Here is a 27,062-nt window from a genome sequence, read left to right on the forward strand (position 1 = left end):
TGAACCTGATTTCACAATAAATAGGTGAATTGATGCGTATGTATACCCCAAGCCAGGCATTTGACTATTGGAGTCTTTGCAAATCGAAGGATAGTATCCATCAACATTTAGATCAGAAGAAGGAACAGCAGAATTTAAATTAGTCTCACTAAGAGCAAGCAAGTCTGGTGAATTTTGTAAGAGGTAAGATTCATCTGATGGAAGGTTGCTTCACAGACCACGAATATTAGTAAAAAATATATTAAAACAGATAGTGGGGATGGTTTTTTATGTTTAATATTTTAGGTTACTTTTAATATGATTTGAGTTTAAAGAATATTTGACTCATTCATAGATAGAGCATGGCCTCCTAAGCAATAAGCTATGCAATTTGCTCAGTCCTGTTAATTAACCGTAATTCATAACATAGGGCTCCTTATGTGGCCTCGACAATGTGCACCAAAAGCATTAACAAGGACACCATTCATGCGCAACATGGCACTGTTAATATATTTTGAAGCTGTTGATGGAACCAGCCTCTCTGAGAAGTACCACAGAGTTCAAGAAACCTTACTACTATCTGGCCTTAGAACCATTAAACTGAGTGCTAGAGCCTTCATTACAGTGGTGTACCCTCATCGCCAACTGGTGGCACAGGACAATTCATTTCTTCCAAGTGTGACTTAAATTAAAAAAAAAAGCCTGTCAGTAGCCCAGCATGATGACCGGACAGTTTGTTACTTATAAGAGTGTGTTTATTAATAAAACTATATTTTAATTGCAGTAGAAAAGCCTCTAGAAAAATAGAATGGATATTTAAAAAATATTCAAAACTTATTAAGGAACTTAAACAACTTTATAAAAACGTACTGTATAAAAAGTTTAGCATTATGAAAAACGTTACTAATGGTCCGTATAAATGTGCATCAATTTCAAAATTAACTAATAAAAACTTTTTATTGGTTGATTTTAACATAAATGCGCTTTTAAATGGACTATTAGTCATATTTTTCATAATGCCAAACTTTTTATAAAGTACATTTTTATAAAGTTGTTTAAGTATTTGCAAAAGTTCCTAATGTTTTTAATAATATTTGAATATCCACTTTATATTTTCTCGATGTTTATCTACTTTTATTAATGTTTGGAACTACTAATGTTGTTTCAACAAAGAATGTGCTATAAAAGTTATAAGTGCTTTAAAAGTAATAACACTACCTTGCAGACAAAAAAAATGAGACCAAGTTTTTTAAGTTTTAATTTTAAAATAATAAATTAATAATAAAATTGTTCAATAGAAAATAAAGAGTAAAGCTTAATTTTTAAAATAATATATTGATCAATACTCGCTCACGTGTCCTTGGACTTCTATGCATTTTTGAACACGATGGTTCATACTGTCAATTAATGACTTCAAATAATCCAAGGAAAGTCTGTTCCGAACTTCTTGAATTGCATTTTCTACTGCTTTTTTCATTAACCACACATTTTCAATGGGGTTTAAATCCGGTGAATTAGCGGGCCAAGAAGAAACTTTCCATTTATGTTCTGTAAACCACTCAGAAACTGATTTTGAAGTGTGACACATCACCTCATCCTGTTGAAATGTAAAACTCCTTGAGAAAAATTTTTTTAGAGTTGGTTCAGCTTCAAAAAGTATTTCTCTGTATTTTACACTACTCACAGTGCCCTTGATTATAAGCAATGATGTTTTACCTTTGGAACTAATTGGCCCCTAAACCATGAGACTCTGTTTGAACTTTGGTTTGCCGATTCTCGATTGTTTCTTTGCCCATCAACCTTCTCGAGTCCGAAATAACTCAAAACAACTCTCGTCACTAAATACCCATTGATTACATCTTGTTCTAAAGTGTTCTTCACACCATTTTATCCTATTTTCTTGTTGAACAGGAGTCAATAGGGGTTGATTTTTGGGAACAAAACTGAAGTACCCACTTTGGTTAAGATAACGAGCAATGGTTCTGGGAGCAATCTTGGGACTGCTTTTTTTGATTAATTCAATTTGAATATCTCAGGCGGATTATGTGTCATCTTTTTGAGCTAATTGAATCAATCATTGTTGGTCCTTTAAATTAAGTTTTTTTGGTCTTTTTTGGTTCCTTTCTTTCTCTCCAAGCTCATTTCTTTCCTCATTTTCTTTAAATACCTTACAACTATTGCCTTAGGTATCCCAGTTAATTTCATCAAAGACTTTAGGTCTTTAGGACCCGCTTTAAAAAGATAGTTAAGTGTCAACACTGACAACTTCATTTTTAAGGTAAATATTTTTAGGTAAATCAGAAATAATAATGAACACAAATATTTTTTAATGAATATATGTGCACCTGATAAATCAAACAATGGGTTTCATAAAATACAAAAAGAGTCATTGTATGACTTGCAAAAAACTGTAAAAATACGAACAAAAGTTTTGCATATGCGGTCTTATTTCTTTTGTCCGCCAGGTATTATAGTTTTATTACTTTTATAATGCAGCTGACTAGAGTGTTGCTACTTTTGTAGTTGTAACTTTTTTTTTTTTTTTTTTTTTTGTTTTAAAGCTTTTTCCTTTACAAATTTATAATAATTTGCTCCTTAAAAACAAAGTACACAGCTTTGCATAAACTAAAATTTTAAAAATATCATTAGCTTCACCCAAGAAAAAATACAAAAAAAAAACTTTTTCAAAGGACTACTGATTATCATAGAGAACAACTCAAATGAGAAATGAAAACTGTTTTAGTTGCCCGCAGGGCAACTGGGAAAAAACTGGAGGGTACACCACTGCATTAGGAGATAACAGGAAGAGTTACATAACCACTATCAAGGAGGCACAAGCAAAAACTTATGAGAAGAGTTAAGAAGATCCAGCATTCATCATCCTAGGCAGGAAATAATGTAACAAGATTTACATCTACACCAGCCTAATAGATGAAAAAGGGGTTCGAGGCTGGTTAGCAGAATTATTCTGCTTACCCCTAAAGTCTTTGCATTGGAGGCCTCCTACAAGATATAAAATATAAAAACATGTGTAATAGTGAAGATGATGTTGTTATAGAAGAGACATAGAAGACATAAAAACAAAGAGATAAAAGCATAAAATGAGAACTGTGAAAAGTTTCAATATGAAATATGTTGACTATTATTTTTTCAAATTAACCAGGATGCAATGCTACGCTTTCAGAAAAAATATTTAGACAAATTAACAATTAAACAATTGTAAAAAATATTTGCCCATCCATACTTAGAAAATTTGGTTTCCTTGATTGGTAGGTGATATAAATGCATTAGAACATGCCCAACACCATACTAGATTAGTGCATAATTAGAACATGCCTAACACCATATTAGATTAGGGCATAATTATTAGGGCATAATTATTATGGCACCTCCTCTGTTTTTTTTTGTTTTTTGTGTTGTTTTTTTTAAATAATTTTCGGTATTTTTGGAATTTTTTGAGAGCAGACATTTGAGAAAATAAAAATAAATTAAAAATAAACACATTTTTCTTTACTATTAAAGATCACCTCCATACAAAGAGAATTCCTGTCTATAATATAACATTCAAGTTTTTGTATGTACTAAAGCCTGCCATTCCTTTACTTTAATATTATCAGTAATGTTTTATGTGCCCCTCTGCAATAAAATTTATTAAAGTTAAGCTAAATAACTGATTGATAAATCAATAAAACTTATGAAAAAAATTATCACTTCATTAAAAATTGACATTAAAAAAATTATTATTTTTCAATAAAACTGCATAAAAAAATTGAATGACTATCTCTACTAGAAAAGTTAAAATATCATACCTTATAAGAGTCTGATCCAAATGGCATTGATTCTCCATAATACCTATGCTCAGCAAAAACAAGCATTGCACTAAATTCTTCTGCTATATCCCACATGAAACCCTAAAAAAAATATTTTACATTAAATGCTAAAAAAATAAATCTATCAGTCAATATATCCCACATGAAACCCTTAAAAAAAAAATCTATAAGTCAATATATCCAGCATGAAACCCTAAAAAACCAAACCTATCAGTCAGTAAACATTTTTAACAAAAGAACTTAAGGTCAAGGTCATTTAAAAATAGCTAAAAAAATAATCTTACGTGAATTCCATGAAATATAATTAATGATAATAATAATAATGATAAAAATAATAATGATAAAACAATAATAAACTAACAGCAAATTAACAAGGACAAGAACAAGAGAAGGATTAAGAAACTTGAATTGAGTTGAATAAAATTATTACTATAAAAAAGCAAATAAAAGAAGCAGAATTGCAGTGCTAAATACAAATGGCTATGAACATTAAGTTAAAGAAATGCTTGATAGCGACATAAACTTGATAAAACTTGATAACAACAACTTTACAGTACTCTCAAAAGACAGCTGATTCTTAGAGAACATTTAGGCATTATCAATAACATTATTTGACAACTAAGCAAGACACAATCTCAACTTATCAATGCCATATCAGGGCTTGTGATGAAGAAAATCGTCAAGCGTGTTATATCGCGCTCGTAAAATTAGAATATGTTTTCATCGAGCGTGATTATGTGCGCTTGAGATAACGTCGGTGAGCGCCATCATGAAAATTGCTGAAGGCGATGCTTACAAAAAGCTTTTTATTTTTTATATCTTTTTTTATTTGTTACATAATTCTTTTGTCAAAAAATGTTTGAATTAGTATGACACTCATGAAACTACTTCAACGAAGTATATTTTTATATTTCCAAACTTCTTGTATATTGTCAGATCGCGATTTTATTTTTAACTATTTATGTTATAAAAAAATAATATCAAACAAAAACGCAACTTTTATTGATTTAGTATTGAAGTATAATTTAGTGACTTGAGTTTTGATTCGTTGTTTTGATATATGTATTTTAAAATGTTACGCTATAAACTTAATTAACGGTTAATGGTTTTTATATTTCTTGATATTTTTTATTCAAATTAATTATTTAATTTTTTTCTAAAATTTTTTTTTTAAATTACGTTTTTTTTATCTTAAAAAAATAATACAAAGATAATTTGAAATAATAATAAATAAGAATAATAACTTTCCATTTCATAAATGTGGACATCATTACTTTGTTCCTTTTCGAATGCCCTTGGTCGCGAGCATTTTAAACAACTGAATTGTTTCAAATTTGAGTTAAAATAAATAATAGTTAATAAAAAACCTATACTATGAACAAAATCTAATTTTAAAAATTACTCTATTATTAATATTTATTTTTATTATAAACGATGTGTGGAATATTACAAACAATAAATCAAATAAATCTAACTTGATATTTTCACAAGATTAAAAATACTCTGCAGTTTCAATTTTCTTATAAAAGGTTTTCTAATTTTCTATTCTTATTTTGTTTGCGCATTTTTGTATTCACATTGTGTTTCCATGTGCACATTCCATTATTAAAATTAGTGACTATGCTCAACTGCTCATTCATTACGTTAGTGCAAAAGAGAACGACGTTGTGCTTTTTATATTTTTTATCAATGCTTTGATAACAGAATATCTTTAACAAAAAATCTTTTTTAAATATTTTATGAAAATAAAAAAATTTCCCCGAACTATTGTACGAGGATTATTTTATACGCTCGTTACAAGCTGAACGAGTGTTGTTCATCGCGCCTAGACAGTTTGAAAATACTGTTGACAGGCCCGTTTTACGAGCGGAGCGCGATCGCGCTCGCTTCACCACAAGCCCTGCATATATAAGATTCGATTGTTATTAAATATGCTAATTGTATGTTATTGTTATTATAATTAAAAAGTTCTTGGTGCTTATTACTTGTTTAAACATTTATACATTTGTGGTCTTACAACTTTTACAATACAGTATCACAATTTTTTAATTGTATTTTTTTCTGTCTCTTAACTCATAATGTATTATATTTTAATTTGATTTTTGATTTTCCACATATTATCCATATTGCACTACCAAGCAGACTTGTACATTATGACACTATCATTTACCCATTTTCAACTATAATTTTGTTTGGAATAAATTCTAGTCATTCAGATTGCTATGATAATGTGATCCAATAATGTTATTTTAATTTGACCTTTCTGAGTCAAATTGTTATTGTTGCACAGTAAAGTCTTACAATAAAACATGTTTATTATTATAAGTTAAATGCTGAAGCTATAAAATTGTATTATAAGTTTCTTGTATTTTACTTTTTATGTTAATGTGAAATACATACTTTATATGTTTTTCTAAAAACAACTAATGGCTAAAAATATGAGGCAAAACATTTAATGAATAAATATATAAGACAAAACATAAATTTGATTTTGTTTTTGGTTCAAGTACTATAATAAATAAGCAAATATTTTTTATATTAATTTTCTATTTATATAAATTTAGAACTTTTACATTAAAAACCAATGTGTAATGTATTACTGTAATGTAATACTACAACTATCTGTTATTGGTTAAACTAAGTATATATATATATATATATATATATATATATATATATATATATATATATATATATATATATATATATATATGTATATATATATCTTTGCATTTATAACAATAAAAATTTAAGAAAAAAACAAACTAAAAAAAATACATACTGTGTTATTACAAAACCAAGTTATGTCTCCCTCATTGCCAGTGTAAAAAAATACAGGGGCACCTGGTTTAAAGTAATCATCATTTATCAAATATCTTTGAGCAAACTGATAGTCTTCTGACCGAAATGAAAAGTGATCAAGCTTAAACGAATTAAAAAAAAAGACTTATATATAATATGCAAAATTATAACGGGTGATGCGGAAGTTATCGGACAAATCCTGATTTCATTATTTGAGCATAATAATTAGTTTTTGTGGTTTTATGCGTAGGCATAAACATTCTATAAAATATAAACTTTATTATTTGAAACACAATTATTCAAAATGAGGTTAAATGCAGCTGAACGAGAATCTTTTCGAAAGCGACTAAAAATGTTTTTTGTAAATAAACCTAATATAAAAAAAAAAAAAAATCGTAAATCATTTTGAAAAGGAAGGATTTGCTCGAAGTACAATATATGATAACCTAAAAAAACTTAAAACTGTTCAATTGTTTTCTGATAGAAAGCACCCTGGTCATCTGACATCCTTGACTAGAGAAAAGAAAGCAGAATTAACGAGACTTGTCAACAATCGAAAAAGGGTCAGTCAGAGAAAAATAGGTATTAAATTCGGTGTAAATCAATCGACGATTGGTTGTCAGTTAAAAAAAAAAAAATATTAAATATAAAAAACGTGAAAAGACTCCAAAATACACTATAGAACAACAAATAAAGGCAAAGAAAAGAAGCAGGAAACTAGTTAACCAACTCTATAACACAAAATCGCTTCTAGTCATCGATGACAAAAAATACTTTTGTTTTACAGGGGACAACATGCCTGGAAATTCTGGATACTACACAAACAACAAAAAGACAAGCCCAGAAAGTGTTTGATTTATAGGAAAAGAGAAATTTCCAAAAAAATTATTAATGTGGATAGCCATATCTGACCGTGGTATGACTGAGCCATTGTTTCGCACTTCCAAGGCTGTAGCAATCAATTCATCAATCTATATTAATGAATGTTTAGAAAAAAGACTTCTTCCATTTATTCACAAGTATCATGGAGACTTTAACTATTTATTTTGGCCAGATTTAGCAAGTTCTCATTATTCTAAAGATTCTCTAAATTAGATGGACCAATATGTCTATTACGTTGATAAAGAATCCAATCCCCCAAATGTGCCTCAAGCACGACCAATTGAAAATTTTTGGGACATTTGGCACAGAAAGTTTACGAGCGGAGATTGGCAAGCTTCAACAGAGCAAGTTTTGATTGATTGCATTCAACTAAAACTACAAGAAATTGATTTAAAATTTTTACAGTCGCATATGAAAGGCGTCAGAGCGAAATTGAGATCAATTGCAGATGGTGGTGTTTTTTCATATAAAAAATAATATATTTTTATTAAAAGATAAATGCTTTATTTAAAAAAAATATAATAGTAGTTTGTTTTTTTATTTATAAATAAGTTATTGACGTTTTTATTTTGTCCGATAACTTCCGCATCACCCGTTATTATATAGTTCTACATGCATAATATAAAACATTTATAATACAATATAGTAATTGACAATATATGATATTGTTATAAAAACTTATAATATTGTTAGCAAAACAAAATTAATTTAATAAACAACTATGTGATAGAAGCTCCAGCTGTGACGGCAGAAGAAGCTAAAGCTGTAATGGAAAATGTGTTAGAAAGATTGTAAATGTATATAAAAAACAAATGGGACCAAGGATGGAAACTAGCGGTACCTTAGAACTAGTACTTATAGACTTTATCATTGGAATAAAGAAGAGAATGAAAACTTTGCCTAACAAACACTACAATTAAAAAAAACCAGCATTCCAAACTTTTATTTTACTGCTATCTAAATCACGATAAAATCTAATATCGCAATTAAATTTCATCAATAAAACTATAAAACAAGAGGAAATTAAAATTGATTGTAAGAAAGTTATTATAAAGTCAACATGAAATATTCAAAGTTTGTTTTATAAAAGTTCAAAAGCTATGCTAATGATGGTAAGAAAACTGACTGAGAAAAAGTTAAAATAATGATAGTAATAGACCGACTGAGCGAGGGTCAGAGTAATCTCTGGAGTTTTGAAAAATAAGAACAACAAATGTCATTTGCCAGATAGAAGGAAAGCACTTGTTTAGTAGTTTAAGAGATTTTCAAGGTAAGATATGATGTGATTTGCGCAACAAAACAATGTAAAAATCTTCACAATATGCAGTTAAATACTATCTGTCAATATCTTGCACCCCTCACTGTTAGAAATTTTTCAATGAACATTTTAATGTTTATTTTAAAACTTTATTAGCTGTAAAGATTGCATAATTCGATTTCTCATTATTGCTGCATTTTTAGATCTCAGGTTTTCGCTTTAGACACGAATTGCTGTTTTTTAATACATTTTTTTATTATGTTTTTTATTACATTTTTATTACGTTTTTTATTTTGTATTAGACACGAATTGCTGTTTTTTCATCACATTTTGAAATATGGTTAATAACAAGCTAATATGGTCATCCATATGGTTAATAACAAGCTAATAGGGTCATTCATATGGCTAATAACAAATTAATAGGGTCAACCATATGGTTAATAACAAAAAGTGCATATTGTAACATAACATTCTATACATCTTCTAAAAAAAACATTTGATAAATATTTGAGGTGATTTGAAGTATTATAAGGTTTTTGAGGTTGTATAAGTATTTTAAAATTTTATAAACAATTTTGAAATAATAAACGAAAAAAAAAATTTAAAATTACTTTTAATTTTTTTTATTGTTTTTTTAAATTTGAAACACAAGTTGAAAAAAATTCTCATCTAAAAACTATATTAAAAATGTACTTTTATTTTTTGTTTAAAACAACAGTTTTTAAGCAAATTTTCAAATTTAAATCAATAATCTCTATATAAATTGAATTAATTTTTTAAAGTTTAGTAAAATTTTGCCTTTTATGAGCAAAACTCAATATGATAAACTTTACAAAAAAATTTTTTTTGATATTAGGGACCTGCCTGATATTTAAGGATCTTGAGCAACCTTTAAAAATGCTTTAAATCACCTTGAATTTTTACCAAATTTTTGTTTTAGCAGATGGATAAGTATGAGAGGTTTTAATGTGCACTTTTTGAAAAAAAGAAATTTTTTGGACCACCCTAATGGTTAATTACAAGCTTGGTATTTAAAAAATAATTTTGATTTATAAAAATAATTTTGATTTATAAAAATAATTTTGATTTATAAAAATAATTATTCCAAATTACTAAAAGCCGTGTTTGTACTTTTATATTTAAATTTAACTGACTAATCATGCATTTTGATTTATAATATACACATAATATATGTATGTTTAAAATTTTGTAATCAAAATTTTCATAAATTAATGAAAATTAAAAAAAAAAACCAAATGAACTTTTTTTGTCAAAAATATTATATATATACTTAATTATATATAAACTTATTACTTTTATAAAAACAATTAAAGTAATAATTTACTTTAATTGTTTTTATAAAAGTAATAAGTTTATATATTATTAAGTATATATATAATATTTTTGACAAAAAAAATTCATGAGGTTTTTTTTTTTAATTTTCATTAATTTATGAAAATTTTGATTAACAAAATTTTAAACATACATATATTATGTGTATATTATAAATCAAAATGCATGATTAGTCAGTTAAACTTAAATATAAAAGTACAAACACAGCTTTTAGTTAAATGCAGTTTTAGGAAGTCCGAATTCCACTTTCAGTTAAATTTAGTTTTAAAGTGCAAATTCAGATTTTCGTTAAAATTTAGTATCAAGGATTGAAATGGCTTAAATTCAGTTAAATTTAATCAATCAATCAATCAAATCAAGTTAAATTCAATCAATCAAATCAAGTTAAATTCAGGACACACATAAGATCTAAACTTATCTCCCAGTTAAACTTAAAAATTAAAAAATTAAATTCTTTGGTCCTTAGTACAAAGACACGAGTGTGGGTCACACACCTTCTCTGGAAAGGCTTCCATTATGTTAGAATAGGGTAATTCCATGTCAAATGACCCAGGTCATGCCACCATACATCTCAGATTTTGCTGATTTTTATACAGGTGAAAGTGCTTAGAAAAATAAGAATTCCTTGAAAATTTTAGCCTCTGGCTCCAAGAAAATCCTGAAATATGACTGTTTTACTTTTAGCAGATATTGGCTAGACCCTTCTTGTCCCTTCAGAATTGCAACATTTATTTGGAGGTCTAAAAATATTTGATTTTTTTACTTGAAAATTAGTAACTGGCTATTTTTGGCAGTGACGAATCCAATGAAATGATCAAAAGTGTAAAAAATTATTATTAAGTACTTGTAATTATCAATTTAACCCATTACCTGCCAAATTTTTTAAAACATTTATTTTGTAAAATATAATTGTTTTTTTAACTGGGAAAGTATTTATCCAAGTTAAATTAATAAAAAAAAAAAATTGTTAAAAAAAAAAAATATTTATACAAAGTCCCATCTGGGGATCATGGCTGGTATAGCGTAAAATAATAGATGGAAAAAATGGCATCCACTACCAACTACTGTTAACTAAAACCAAAAATCCCCAAATGGGGATCATGGTAGGATATGGGTTAAATAAATTTTTATATACCTGTTTTTAATGCTCTAGAAACCCATGTTGCCTTGATGATATCAAAAAAAAAAGTATTACACATTATTCTATATTCATCGATTTTTCAAAAAATATAAAGATTTTGATCTGTGTCCTGTTATCCATAAATGGAAACCCTTATATTTGATATGGATTTCTATACATGGATGCCAGTGCATGGTCCCCACTTTTTTGTAGTGGAATATTGCAATTGATTTTTCACTACCTTCCAGACTAATTGAAGCTCTAAAAATTTTGGCATTTCTGTAGTGCCAATGAAAGTGCATGTTCAAATTGTTTTCAGGGCCTTAAGACATTAAGGGGGACTGGGGCAAGTGCCTCACTTTTTTGAAGTGGAATCTTGTGATAGATTTTCCACTATTTCTAGACAACTGAAGCTCTAAAACTTCACTGTTTGTGTAGTTCTGATAAATGCGTGGTTCCAGGATAGACCACTAGAGGCTCCATGGCCAAGGGCACTGGGGCCACGCCACACTTGAGTTCTCGAAAAGAAAAAAATTTTATTTGCATTTTTCAATGTAAAAATAACTTTAAAAATAATGTCTTCAAAAAATTTTTTGGTTTGTACTTGTTCAGTTTTATTTAATTATTTACAAAGTAAAATACAAAAATATAAAGTAAAAATATATCAAAACTGTGTTTTGCTTAGATGCCCCCACAGTCAAAGTATACATATGTCCAGTTGTTGTTGCAGGTGCGTCAATGATACAAATTATGTTGGTAATTGGAAACCAACATTCATCTGCTCTAGATGGCTAGAAAAGTTTGCTAAAAAGATGCATAAATGCTATTGTAACATCTTGCTCAATATTGTCGATTTCATTTATCATACCAATCCAATGAAATGTATTATATTTACACAAAAAATTCACCAAATTTCAATGTATTGATGTCAATTTGCTGATTAAGTTGAATGCTTTGAATACCAAAAAGAATACATGCTTTTAATATATTATAATCTTCGCTTGTAGGTTTAAAGCTAACAGTATCTTTAGATTCTGGGTTAAATTGATGATAGCTCCAAGTTCTAGGAATTGTTCTACTTAGCTGAAAACATTTTTTTCAAAATGGTGCGCAATTCTGTAAGTCTTACTTTTTCAACCTTGAAAAAAATAATCTCTTCAATTAAATATCTGGTCATTTTTGAGCCTTTGTAGACTTGCATTTGCAGTAAATAGTTTTACAGTGCAATCAATACCATCACATGGTGACTTACCATGACAGATATTGTGAATATCTGTCATGGTAAGTCACCGTGTGATGGTATGGAAACAGATATTGTAAATATTTTTGTGGTTTTTATATTGTGCAGCACAACCATCTAAAAAAATAAAGAATCTTTGAAATATTAGGATGATTTTCTTTTATATAATTAACTATTTGTGTCTGAACTTCATACAAAAAACCAATGTCATGTTCATTATCTTCTAACATGAAGCAGAATGATTTTTCTTTAAGCCAGTCATTTTTGTTTCATAAATAGAGAAAAACTTTGTGTAACTTGAATTGACTGGCAATAATACAAACTTTAGATTTATCTTAAATCACAAATGTGTAGCTTTCTGCAAAATCACCTAAAACAATATAACAGTCTAGTGCCAACTTTTTCTTTTTATTGCCTTGCTTGACATTTTGCAATGTAGGAATGACCTGTAAAATTGTATATTACCTCTGATGACATCAATTTGTATTCTTCAATTATTGCTCTTTGTTAGATTAATGTTGTTCTGTCTTTTTTTTTTAATTCAAAATGTTGCAAATTATACAATGTAAAATCCTGGTAAAATCATTATTTTAGATGGATCAATGTTTTTAATTTAACTTGCAAATAACTTACAAATCAAAAATCTCAAAGACATATTTTTTTCTTAAAATGTTTTAAGAAAATACATGTTTAAAAGCTGAATGGAACAAATGTAAACCAAAAATAGTTTTTGAAAACAATATTTTCAAAGTTATCTTTACTTTATTTAAAATGCAAAAAAATTTTTTTTTTTGAGAAAAGTGGGGCATCTCCTCCAGTGCCCCAGCCCTCTGGTGATCTGCCCTGGTAACAATTTTAACACATGTTCATCAGGACTGAAATTTTCAGAGCTCTAGTTTGTCTGGAAAGTAGTGAAAAATCTATCACAAGATTCCACTACAAAAAAGTGAGGCCCATAACCCAGTCCTCCCCTCCATTCCTGGCGCCTCAGGCCATGAAAACAACTTTAACATGAACATTCATCAACACTACAGAAATGCAAAATATTTCAGTACTTCATTACAGTAACTAGCCTGGAAGGTAATAAAAAGTCAATTGCAATACACTGCTACAAAAAAGTATTAATTATATAATTTAAATTGATAAATACAGATACTTAAAAATTCAAATTCGGTGGATTCGCCACCCCTGAAAATAGCCAGGTGCAAATTTTTAAGTAAAAAAATCAAACATTTTTAAAGTTATGCAACTTGAACCTCTAAATAGATGTTGCAATACTGAAGGGACAAAAGGGGCCTGGTAAACATCTGCTAAATACAAAATGGTCATATTTCAGGATCTTCTTCAAGCCAGAGGCTAAATTTTTCAAGGAATTCTTATTTTACTAAGTACTCTCAACTGTGTAAAAATCAGCAAAATCTGAGATGTAAGGTAACATTTTCAAAAATTTCTAGGTCATTTGAAATGTAATAACCCAATAATTAAATTTCTTAAAATGGCTGAAAACAGAAAAATTTAACTTTGGAAAGACTAATGGAAAATATATTTCTAGATATACTTGAATTCTAAATTGTATCAAGCTGTTTGTATTTTAAAGTAGTTAATCAGAAAACTAACCTGTAAGGACTTAAACACTATGGTTAACTTTTTTATCATTTTTGTGTCAATATTGGATTGTAAAAAATTATTTACAACAGTTTGATATTAACATAACAAAGAAGATAGAAATTATAATAACAACCCCATCCCTTCCCCTCTGAACTTTAGCCCACCCCTGGTACAAAAAAATCACAGAAGTTCACATCTAAGGTGAACTGTTCGCTGATGATACTACCATTTATACTTGTCTTAATAAGAAGCTACCACTCTCTGATTGCTTGAAGGGAGCATATGAGCTTAAAAAAGTTCTCACTTCTGCTACAGCATGGGACTCTCGCAACAACCTAGATCTTCCTATATTTATAACTGGTAATGTACTTGATGAGTCATCTACCTTTGTCTTCTAGGATAAACGCTTACTTCCGATCTTTTTTGGAAACTATATATCAAATCCATTGCAAAACTAGCATCTGCTAAGGTTGCATATCTTAATTGTGCTTGCCACTTTCTTACTCTGGATTCTATTCTTTATCTCTATAAATCTCAAATTCGCCCTTGTATGGAATCAGAGTTGTTAGTCCTTAACCTTGCCTAAAGGCCAAAAAATTAAGGCTTCGAAACTGTTGGCCTTGGTACTGGCCTTCAACATTTTGGCCTTGGTCTTAGCCTTGAACAGTTAGAACTTGGCTTTCCACCTTTTTTAATTGAATTTAGAACTTTCTTTTGTGTTAGCAATTTAAAAATTATAATACAGTTGATTTGTTTACAAGAATTACTTTTGTTTACTTGAAAGCTTTAGAACTTAATTTTTTGTTTTATGTCACGGTTTAAATTGCCATTTTTGACTAAATTTATTACATCTATATATTAAGTCACATGATTTGTTTCAACTTTTTTTATTAGTTAAAACATTTCAAAATTTAAAAAAGATTCAAACATGTGAATTTTTCTTAAAATTAAAAACAGAATTTAAAGGTTTTTTGAATTAAAATAGTTTTTATTATATTTAAACTATAATTTGTTTATATTTTTATAAATATTCTTAATAGAGTATTTTTAAATAATTTTATTTAGAAAATACAACTTTGAACCAATAACCAATAGTTTAATTATCCTTTTTTAATAGTTCGGTCACTGAACTATTAAAGATTTGCTCAAAAAAAATACCAGAAACCACTTTGACATCTACTAAAAATAGTGTTACACCTTACCAAAAAAAAAAGCCTTTTTGCAAATTATAGAAAAAATTATGTTTCACAAACAAAATAGTTTTGACAAACTATCTTGAACAAATAAATCACTAGAATTTAATCAAAAGGAGTTTTCGTTAAAAAAACTATACACAATGAAACAATATTAAAAAATTAGAAATATAAATTGAAAAGTATTTCTGTGTCCCTGCAACACCAACTCCTGTCAAGGATAGCTTTTCTTAGAGTGGATTGATAATGTGCCCTCATAGAGCTTGTATTTCTAATTCGTTGCTTGAAACTTTGATGTTTCTTAAATGTAACAAAGACCTATAGGCTATATAGTGATAGTTGATGCTTTTGACATATTTAATGCCAACAGCTAATATTAACATATTTTAATTAAAAGATGTATGTGTTATTTGTTAGAATTAAGCACAAAATACATAAAAATTAAGAATTAAAAGTTTCAATTCTTTATTTTTATCAATTTTTTTTTTGTCTTTCATATATCTCCAAATATTTTTATTGACTTGGTCAAATTCTGCACATAACATAGGTAAAATTTCACAACATGTGTTATCATTATCACAGCACTTGCTACCTGCTATTTTTTTTATAATTGCCCTTAATGCAAGGCCGAAATTTAAGTCTTTGGCCTTAAAAAATGTTTGCATTGGCCTTGGCCTTGAAACTCTTGTCCTTAGAAATAACTTTAGAACATGCAGCCTTGGTCTTGCTATTTTTGCCTTGGTCTTGCTATTTTTGCCTTTGTTAAAAACTCTGTATAGAATACTGTTGCCACTGAAGCGGATCTTCGAATGATGCCCTTTTCTCTTTTAGATAAGGTGATAAAACATATCATTAACATAGTTAGACCTGTCCTTGTAACCAATCTTCAACCATTGTCACATCGTCATAAAGGTGCTTCTCTTTCTCTTTTCTATAAAGACTATAATGGGCACTGCTCTAATGAGCTTGCATTTCTTGTGCCATATACTAAAATTCATTCTCTCATTACTTGTCATTCCTCTTGTTCTTTTTCTTTTTTCATCTTTGCTTCCAACAAGACTGCAAGCAATCACTGTTAAAGTTGGAAGTTACTGGAAGAGAAAAGATGAAGATTACAGAGCAAGATAATGATTGACAGACAATTTAAAAGTTTGCCAATAATATGAATTAGGAAAGCAAAATGAAGGAAGCGAATTCCAAAGAACTAATGTTCAAGGAAAAAAACTAGACAAAGAAAAGTTTTTGGAGCATTTAGGAACAGTCACAAAAAAAAGATGACACTTAATTGAATGACAAGTAACACAAGAATGAATTTTAGTAGATGGCACAAGAGATGCAAGCTCTTTAGAGCAGTGCCCATTATAATATTTGTAGAAAAGAGGAAGAGAAGCAATGTTACGAAGATGTAATAAGGATTGGAGGTTGACTGCAAGAGCAGGTATAACTATGCTTACAATGTATTTTTGCACCTTGTCTAAAAGAGAAAGGGTATCATTAGAAGATCCGCCCAAGATATGGCAACAGTATTCTATACAAGGCTGGATTTAAGATTTATAGAGATAAAGAATAGAATCTGGAGTAAGAAAGTGTCAAGCTCAATAAAGAGATGCAACTTCAGGCTTGGTCAGAAAGTGGGAGCAATCGCTCTCAATTACTGACCACGGAAATAATATTTAGTTGCGAAAAACTGGCCAGGTTTTATAGTCATTTCGAGATCATTTAAGTTTATGTATGTCTGTAAAAAAAATTTTTTGTTTTATGGACATACATGGAAACATACATAAACTTGAATGTTCTCAAAACATCTTGGTGTGGAAGAATAAAAAGAATATCCGCGAACACTAAAAACCCGCCAAATCTTTGAACAAACTATTTCTATTGGTTTAAAAAATACGCTGACTAAGCGAAATAAAGTTCCAGAGTTTTCTGTTGACTTGTTATAATAATTGTATTATTCGAACTTTTTGGATATTTCTAGCATATACTGTTTTAAGAACATATATCATACGAACTAATACTTTAATACTATGGCTCATTCTCGGAGACACATCTGCAAAGCTGTAAATCTTTTAAATTAATATTACTTGTTTACAAAAATAAGTGTTTTAAATATATATTTTTTAAATTGTCAAAATTTTGAAAGTTTATTATGTATTATTGATTTTTATTTTTTTAGTATATTCTTATTTTTTAGTTAAAAGTATGTATTTTTTATGTAAATGAAATTATGTGCATCTGTTTTTTATTCTAATGAAATCTTTTAAAGCAATTTTTACGATTTATTTGTTAAACAAAAAGACTTTCAACAATAATGGTGTTTTCAATGAAATTGTTAATAATCATCGAAGTTTAATAAAACTGATAATGAAATAAACTTAAAAGAAGTTTCTGGTAACTAAGCACAAACATGCATACAATGTAACTCGCGCTATATATATATATATATATATATATATATATATATATATATATATATATATATATATATATATAAATATTAAAATTTTTATTATATAATATATATATATATATATATACATATATATATATATATATATATATATATATATATATATATATATATATATATATATATATATATATATATATATATATATATATATCATAATTTTTACGATTTATTTGTTAAACAATAAGACTTTCAACAATAATTGTGTTTTCAATGAAATTGTTAATAATCATCGAAGTTTAATAAAACTAATTATGAAATAAACTTAAAAGAAGTTTCTGGTAACTAAGCACAAACATGCATACAATGTAACTCGCGCTATATATATATATATATATATATATATATATATATATATATATATATATATATATATATAAATATTAAAATTTTTATTATATAATATATATATATATATATATATATATATATATATATATCATAATTTTTACGATTTATTTGTTAAACAATAAGACTTTCAACAATAATTGTGTTTTCAATGAAATTGTTAATAATCATTGAAGTTTAATAAAACTAATTATGAAATAAACTTATATATATATATAAATATATATATATATATATATATATATATATATATATATATATATATATATTATATACTATATATATATATATATATACATATATATATATATATATATATATATATATATATATATATATATATATATATATATATATATATATATATATATATATATATATATATATTTAGAAAGTTATTAAATATAAAGAAAAGTTTTAAAGTTCTTACATATTGGTTTACTAGCTTTAAATATTTTTGCTTCAATTGCGATTCTTACAAACTCATTATCCTCTAACTAAAAGTTACATTTTTCTGTTTTAAATACTAATTAAAATTAAAAAGCCCACTCGCTAAACATCATTAGCGATATTTTAAAGCAGTTCCATTTCCTCTTCATAAAGTAGTTTTAGTTGATTTCTATCTAGTTAATTTAATTTCTACAGTAACAAAAATTTTAATTTAATTATTTGATTGTTCATCTTACTTAGAAGAATTGTTTCAAATATGCTAAAATTTTCACGCGAAACATAAAATTGTTATTAAAAAAATTAACTTTTTTATTTATAAAATAATTTAGCTTAAATAAAACTAAAGCTAGCGTTAGTTTTATTAGAATCTTGTTAGACTTTTTGAGGCTGGGGGCTATTTTTATATTGACTATTTCGGAGCCCCTAACATTGTGGGGCCCGGGACTATAGCCCCCTTTAACCCCAACCCTTCTTCAGCACTGAAAATAAGATAAGAGTGTATAAATAAAAATTATATTAAACTCTTTATTACATAAAAAAACATTTGTTTCCTTATTAAGCAATCGTGAGATGTTTTTTATATAAAAAAATGTCGCTTAATTTTATAAAAAAACTATAAAAGAGCAATCTTTCAAAAATATTTGATCTAAACGTAATTTATTTTGCTTTTTTTTTGTAATTGTCTCTCATTGGTCCAATTAATCTTTTTTGCGCTTTCTTTTTTTTTTTTGAAATGTTCTCAAAACAACTAAAAAATCTGGCCAGCATTTTGCAACTAAATATTATTCCCGTGGTCAGTTATCAAGAGCGATCACTCCCACTTCTCGACCAAGCCTGAACTTTAGCAGATGCTAAATATGGTTTCCAAGAAAGATCAGAAGTAAGAGTTAATCCTAGAAGATGAAGGGTAGATGACTCATCAAGCACATTACCGCTCATAAATATAGGAAGATCTAAATTATTGCAAAAATGATTGGCTGAAAAAAATTGAGTTTTACCTGAATCACAGCTCACCAGCCATTGTGAGCCCCATGCTGATATAGTAAGATCCTTTTCAAGCTCAAATGCCCTCTCTAAGCAATCAGAGAGTGTTGGCTTCTTATCATGAAAATAATAAATGGTAGCATCATAAGCGAACAATGCCACCTTAGATGCGAGAATATCTGGAAGATCGTTAATGTAAATTAAAAAGAGTATAGGGCCAAGGATTGAACCTTGAGGAAACCCTAAAGTTACAGAACATTAAGAAGAGTGCTGTCCATTCAATTAAGTCTTACACTTTTGATGTGACTGTTCCTAAGTGCTACAAAAATTCTTATTCCTCTTGTTTTTTGCAGTTTGCTCCCTTCATCTTGTTTTCCTGATTCATATAATTTGCAATCTTTCAAGTTGTCTGTTAATTGTTATTTTGCTTAACATCATCTTTTTTCATCCAGTAACTTCCAAATCTAATTTTAGTTGCTTGCAGACTTGTTGAAAGTGAAAAGTTTTGAAAAAAATCCCTTGCTTGTAAAGTAAGCACTCTAATCACTGCACTTAAGCTGCTCAAATAATCTAAACTCAAATCAAATCAATTTAAATCAAATGAGGCTGATTAATTCAACAGCTGAAAAAAATCAGAGTAATAACAGTGCCATGTTGCACATAGATGGTGTCCCTGTTTGTACTTTTGGTTTGCATTGTTAAATCCACATTTGGAGACCTTTGTTACGGCTTAGGGTTCATTATTAGTAATGGGGCAATTGCTTGGACTATTGTTTAGTGTACTGAGTACAATCTATGCTTTGAGTCAAGTTCTTTAAAAAATTTAAAATGACTAAAGTACTAAAAACTAAAATACACAAAAAAACCATCATCATTACCAAGTTCTCTAAAGCAATCATTCACTAATATTTGTGGTCTTTGAAATAACTTTTCTTTTGTTGAGTCTTATCTCTTGCAAAGTTCACCAGACTTACTTGTTCTTTGTGAGACTAATTTGAGTTTAGCTGTCTCATCTTGTGATTTTAGTGTTGATGGTTATCTTCCTTTAATTCGTAATGACTCCAATAGCCACATGCTTGGTCTTGGCATTAACATTCGTAACAATTCATTCATTTGTCAGGAAACTAGGTTCGAATCCACAGACTATTCTTTTATGTGTTTTCGTTTAGCACCACTTCACTCTATCGCCTTTCTCCTTGTTCTCTATCGCTCCTTAATCTCAAGACTGCACTCTTTTCGATGTTATTTCTGATCAAATTGACCAAGCTCTTTCTCTTTATCCATCAGCAAAAAACGTTGTTGTTGGTGACTTTAATGCTCATCACACTAAATGGCCTGGTTCTAGTGTCAGTGACTCTGCTGGTGTTAAAGCCCTCAACTTTTGCCTTTCTCAATCCCTAACTCAAATAGTCAACTTCCCAACTTGCTTTCCAGACAACCCGAATCATTTACCTTCTCCACTTGAACAATGTCTTGTTTCTGATCCTACTCAGTGCTCAGTTTCTCCATATTCACCCTTGGCTGCTTCTGATCACGGTTTAATCTCTCTAAAACTACTATCTCATTCTTCTTCATCATCAGAATCCTCCTATCATTGTACCTCTTACAAATACTTTAAAGCTGACTGGGACTATCTCTGTGATTTTCTTCGTGATGGCGCTTGGGTAGAAAACTTTTGTCTTCCTGCTGACAAATGTGCTTCTTACATAACTTTGTGGATTCAGGTTGGCATGGAATCTTTAATTCCGTCTTGACAATTCTAGGTCAAGCCTTGCTCTTCTCCATGGTTTTCCTCACATTGTGCTGCTGCAACTCCCAATCAAAACCATTACTTCTATATCTATCAGTAAAACAATTCTGTAGAAAATAGACGTCTGTTTACTATTGCTAGAAGCCATTGTAAAAAGGTTTTGTCAAACGCCAAAACTCGCTATTCTCAGGTCATAAAAACATGTACTTTATCACAAAAATTAGGCTCTCTTGACTTCAGGAGAATCTTTAACAGTATCAACAATAAGGGCAAATCTGTTATTCCACCTCTCTTGTATGGTTCAGACTTTGTCACCTCAGCTAAAGACAAAGCTGAATTGTTTGCTAAGAACTTTTTATCAATATCTCTAGAGTGGAGCTTAAAAATAAAAAAAATAAAAAACAAGTATTTTTGAAAGTCTTACCCTCCTAATCTGTTCCTTATAATATAGAAACACCACAAAAAAAGTTTGAACAATAAATTCTTATGTTTAGGGGTAGCTCAAGAGCTTCAAAGTTTACAAAAATTATGAAAATTACATGAATTCTCAATTTATTTTTAACATTTCAGTTATTATTTTTCAACACAATTACATTGCAATCACAGTTCAGTTTTAGACAGAGTTCATAGTGTCAGTTCAATAATTTCCATTTATTGTTTATATGGTACTCCAGACATAGTTTGTTTTCTGCTGTCAGGGTACATTCGACGATGATCCTCGACAACTTGCAGGAGGAATTGTAACTGCAATTCACCACGAGTTAACAAGCCGCTGTATTCCTGAATTAATGCAACTCCACGTTCAGCGTGATCATTTACTACTTTCAGTGACTTGACTGTTTCTTTAGCTTGCCTGAAATCATCTCTGTCCTCCCACAAATCCGGATCAACTTTGAGGAACCCATGTGGAAGTTCCATCATTCGGAGCAGAGTCATTGACTTAGCTGTGACAAAATCTTCCAAGTTCTTGTCTTTAAAGGAATCGAGAGTTACTGTAATTCTCTTGGATTGGTCCTTATCTTGCTCCTCTTCATTCTGCATTGCACTCACCATCAGTCTCTTGGTTGATGAACTAACCCGATCGTTGAAGAAAGCCAGCGTAACAAGTTCTTCCGACAGGTACCACAAATGATTGGAAAACTTCTTTGATGTTTGCTTTGAGATTGCAGAATGAATAGAGGAGTATTCAAGCATAGACTTGAGCAGCAGAAAGTCGCTATAAGGAGCATTGGATGCTTGAGGTGCACAGATTCAGGCTTTCAAGTAGATGCGTACTGCAAAAACACACACATCGCGTAATCCTCTTTCTTCTGCAGGAGTCAGTTTGAATTGAGCCTTGAACATCCAGATCTTGAGATTGTATATGACCTTACTCATCCAGCGAGCATAATGCATTGCTCCAGGCAACATGAATCGCACTCCTCTGGTAGGAGCAGCGCCGAGAAAAACAATCACGAGTTCCAAGAATTCCTTATAATCATCTCTCAGCTGGTTCTGTTCAAGATGCTTGATGGCAAAATCCATGGTGCTTTGCCTAATGTCTTCCACTAGATTTGCCACATTTTCTGCTGCAATCCCTGGTTCATATTTGGCCGTGTCTATGAATGCCCAGTATTCCTGGAAGCGCTTGAAGAGTTGAACCACGGGTGAGGAGGTGGCTCCCATACAAACTTGGAAGACTGCAACAATAATCAGTTCCATAATGTGATTCCTGCAAGCAAGCGATAACAACTCCTTTTTAAGTTTCTGCTCAAGGAGGACACAGGCACCAGCTATCTGACCAGTGTTAGAGCTGGTCGTGTCAAAACACATAGCTCAGATACTATCGGCTATACCCCAGTCTTCAATGGCTCCAAAAACTGCAGCAGCCTCAGCCTCACCTGTTCCGGATTGAAGCTTGGCAACAGTGAGTAGCTGAGAAACTCCTTTTCCTGAAACCAATACTGGCAGGCGATCGACTTTCTCTTTTCCAATAAGATCAGGGATAAGCTTCCCGTCCCAGTGAACAACAAGGGGAACGTTGCCCTGAAACTCAGCCTTTATGTTTGCTGATCGCTGGACTCTGTGTTCAACTCTGTGTCGTCGTATTGAATCTCTGTTTAGAGCAAGTTCGTCAATGTTATGTCCCAAGCTTTTGGCAGTCTCTGCTATAATGAAAACAGCCTTGCGGTCTGAAACTTTTGTTCAATCCAGTGCTGCCGCGAGTTCAGGAGTGACAACTGTTTTTTGCCCTCTTTTTCTCTTCAGTGTCCTATGCCTAGTGTGCTATGCCTCCAACAGCCTCCTCACATGCATTATTCTCAGTTTCCATTTTCTCTGTGTCTTCTGTTGAACTGTTTTCCGAACCAGATGAAACCAGTTCTACTGAGAAATCTTCAAACTGTTTTATTTGTTGTCGCCTGGCAAGCATTTTTTTTTCTCTGTTTGACACTCTTTTTTCCTTGGCAGCAAGCTTTTCATCTACCCCAGCCATCGACCCTCTCCTTCCTTTTTCTCGCTGCGCTAATAAGAAATCTTTATCTTCTTGCTAAGCTGATTTCATGTTCAGAGTATCAGCATGAGCAACATCAAAAAGATCATCGAGTGTGGAAACAAAAGCTGACTCTCTTGCGAGTTGAGTTGGTGAAGCTCGTGCTTTGTTCTTCTTGATAAGACGCCATTCCTCAAATGACTTCTCTAGCTTGGTTTGACAGTTTTGATGTTCTCTCATCGGGATTCTAGCTTTCAGCCAAAATTTTGATATTTCATTGATGGTAACAGCCAACGATTGTCTCATGGTTTCCTTCAGTTTGAGATGGTGATGAAGAAAGAACCCCAGAGCCATACGCAATGACGGCAACTTGCTGCCTGTTAATACGGTCACAGTGTCCCCAAGAAGATAAACTGGTTTTGAGATCTTGTTGCTTTTGCCACAGACGACATTTTAGATTAGAAATTAATCTGGAAAAAAATTAGAAAAGGCATTTTTATCATTTGACTTTTGGAATCACTAATTTTACTATTTTTAAACTTGAAACATTAAAAACAGTTACTTAGCACTGTTTATTCAGCAACAATTGTACTAAAAAATTAGACCAATGCCTTAATTAATCAAGCAAATATTTTGAATTTGCCATACTGCCGCAACAATTTTAAAAATATTTAGGCTCAACTAGTCAACCTAAGATAAACCTGTAACCTGTGATACTACTACATTATATAAATTTCAAAATAATTTTATATAAATTTAAAAATAATTTTAAATACCTTGTTTGTTGCAGTCAAGTGTTGAAGAAAAAATAATCAAATTTACAAAAATTATCAATATTTCAATCATTTATAAGCAGTATAAACAAAATTTTTATTTCTTATGCTTAAAAGCAAATGGCGGTCAGCTTTGGTAGTCTGTTGCACTGCCTCTGACCTGTGAGTCTGTTGCACTGCTTCTAACCTGTGAGTAAGTAAGCTAACCTTCAGTGTCATGTTAGTTAATTTTATTAGAAGAATAAAAGACACTAAACTGATGAATATTATGATTTTAATGATAATTATGTCACAAGTTTAGTTTATTTTTGTTTGAATGAACAATTCCAACTATTATTGATTGTTATGATGGAAAGACTAATAAAGGATTAAAACCACACAGCTTGTAAAATAAATTTTACACTGAAAGAATACAATTATGGACCTATCTGAGTCTCTAAGACTCCCCGAGTCTGATGGCAGAGTGCTGGAAACTTCACCATCATTGAGCTACCTCTAAATATTGTTCAATTGTGCTCATATTTTGTCTGAATTATTATTTCATTAATAGGAACATAATTAAAGGGTAAGAAGATCATATTTCAAAAGTTAAAAAACAAGCTCCACCCTAATCATCTCTTAATTCCTCTAGTTGTGTTCTTACATAGCCGTCATACAAGTTGATCTATTGCTTGAGATTCACATCACTCCCGCTTCTGTATCAAAAGTAATTTCCTGCTTAGATGCTTCTACAGCTTGTGGTCCAGACAACATACCTTTCGTAGTCTTGCGGAAGTGTTCCCCAGTGCCATCCATACTTTCAAAACTATTTAACATGAGCTTATCAGAGTTTTGTTTTCTAGCATGCTGGAAAGCGGCATCTGGTATACCTTTTTTCGAAAATTTCGGAGAACGATCTGACTCGTCTGACTACTGTCCCATTAGTCTTATTACTATCATAAACAACAATTTTTAATATTTAACTAACAATCACCTAATCTCTCATCTTGAATCTAATAATATACTTTCTGATCATTAATATAAATTTTGATCTTCTCGTTCTAGCGCTGATTTGCTAACAGTAATAGCCGATAGGTTTTAAAGAGCATTAAATAGAGGTGGAGAGGTTAAAGCTATCGCTCTTGACATTTCTAAAACTTTTGATAAAGTTTGGCATGATGGTCTTCTCCATAAGCTTTCTTCTTAAGGTGTATCTGGTAACATCTTTAAGATTATTCAGTTCTTCCTTTCCAATCGTAGTATAAAAATTGTTCTTGATGGACAGCACTCTTCCGTATATCCTGTAACTTCAGGTGTTCCTCAAGGTTCAATTCTGATGACACTACCATTTATTCTTGTCGTGATAAGAAGCCAACACTCTCTGATTTCTTGGAGGGGACATCTGAGCTTGAAAAGGATCTCACTTCTGCTAAAGCATGGGGCTCACAGTGGCTGGTAAACTTTGATTCAGATAAAACTCAACTTTTTTCAGCAAATCATTATTGCAATAAGTTAGATTTTTCTATATTTATGAACGGTAATGTACTTGTTGAGTCAACTACCCTTCATCTTCTAGGATTAACTCTTACTTCCGATCTTTCTTGGAAACCATATATCAAATCCATTGCAAAATTAGCATCTGCTAAGGTTGCATCTCTTTATTGAGCTCAACATTTTCTTACTCCAGATTCTATTCTTTATCTTTAAAAATCTCAAATCCAACATTGTATGGAATACTGTTGCCATATTTGGGGCAGATCTTCTAAGGATGCCCTTTCTCTTTTAGACAAGGTGCAAAAATGCATCGTAAACATAGTTGGACCTGCTCTTGCAGCCAACCTCCAACCATTTTCACATTGCCATAATGTTGTCTCTTTTTCTTTTTTCTATAAATACTATAATGGGCACTGCTCTAAAGAGCTAGCTCCAGTAACTTCCAACTTCAATAGTGGTTGCTTGCAGCCTTGTTGGAAGCAAATATAAAATAATAATAATAATAATAATAAAATCAAAAATAACTTCAAATAATCTAAAATCAAATCAAATAACTTCAAACCATTTATTATAATATTTTTGTTACTCAAGGCTAAATATTATAAGAAACATATTAACAGAGTTTAAAATATGACCTTGCTAAAGTACTACTTTAGTGGGGTCTTTTTTGAAAATTTATGTGATGTTCAAAATTTGAGTATATGCTCAGATTTTGAAAACACTTATCTTTACGATAATTAGAAAGAAAAGTCTCAAAGTTTTTTCAATGCAAATGAAAAGGTTTAATTTTTATTTTTCTTCTATTAATAAATGTATTAATGTTATTAATTTAAATTAAAAAAAAAAACTTTATTTCAATATCCTTTAAAAATATTCTAAAAAAGAAATGCTTATAGCTTACTGTCTGAGGAAACCAGTGTGTTGTGTAATAATATCCAGACTCCTTAGCTTTTCTGTTTTGCCTTGGAAATAAAGGCTTAGTGGATATCAGGGCTCCAATTCCAATAAACAAAATTGTTATCCTCAGCCACATGATTATTACTTATATATAGAAACAAAGCTAATGAACATAAATAAAA

The 27,062-nt window shown here is 29.9% G+C and overlaps 1 protein-coding gene across 1 annotated transcript in view; it reads right to left on the reverse strand.

Annotated features, from left to right (window-relative positions):
* The window catches only part of LOC100208832 (lysosomal Pro-X carboxypeptidase), a 40,313-nt gene extending 13,251 nt beyond the window's left edge, over positions 1 to 27,062 (reverse strand). The window contains exons 1-3 of the mRNA XM_065811321.1: positions 26,885 to 27,062; positions 6,592 to 6,732; positions 3,789 to 3,890 (exon numbers count right to left, since the gene is read on the reverse strand). Coding sequence (XP_065667393.1) covers positions 3,789 to 3,890; positions 6,592 to 6,732; positions 26,885 to 27,016 — 375 coding nt within the window. The 5' untranslated portion in view covers positions 27,017 to 27,062. The remainder of the gene's footprint in view (positions 1 to 3,788; positions 3,891 to 6,591; positions 6,733 to 26,884) is intronic.

This window comes from Hydra vulgaris, chromosome 12 (assembly GCF_038396675.1).
Source record: "Hydra vulgaris chromosome 12, alternate assembly HydraT2T_AEP".
Taxonomy (NCBI): Eukaryota; Metazoa; Cnidaria; class Hydrozoa; order Anthoathecata; family Hydridae; genus Hydra; species Hydra vulgaris.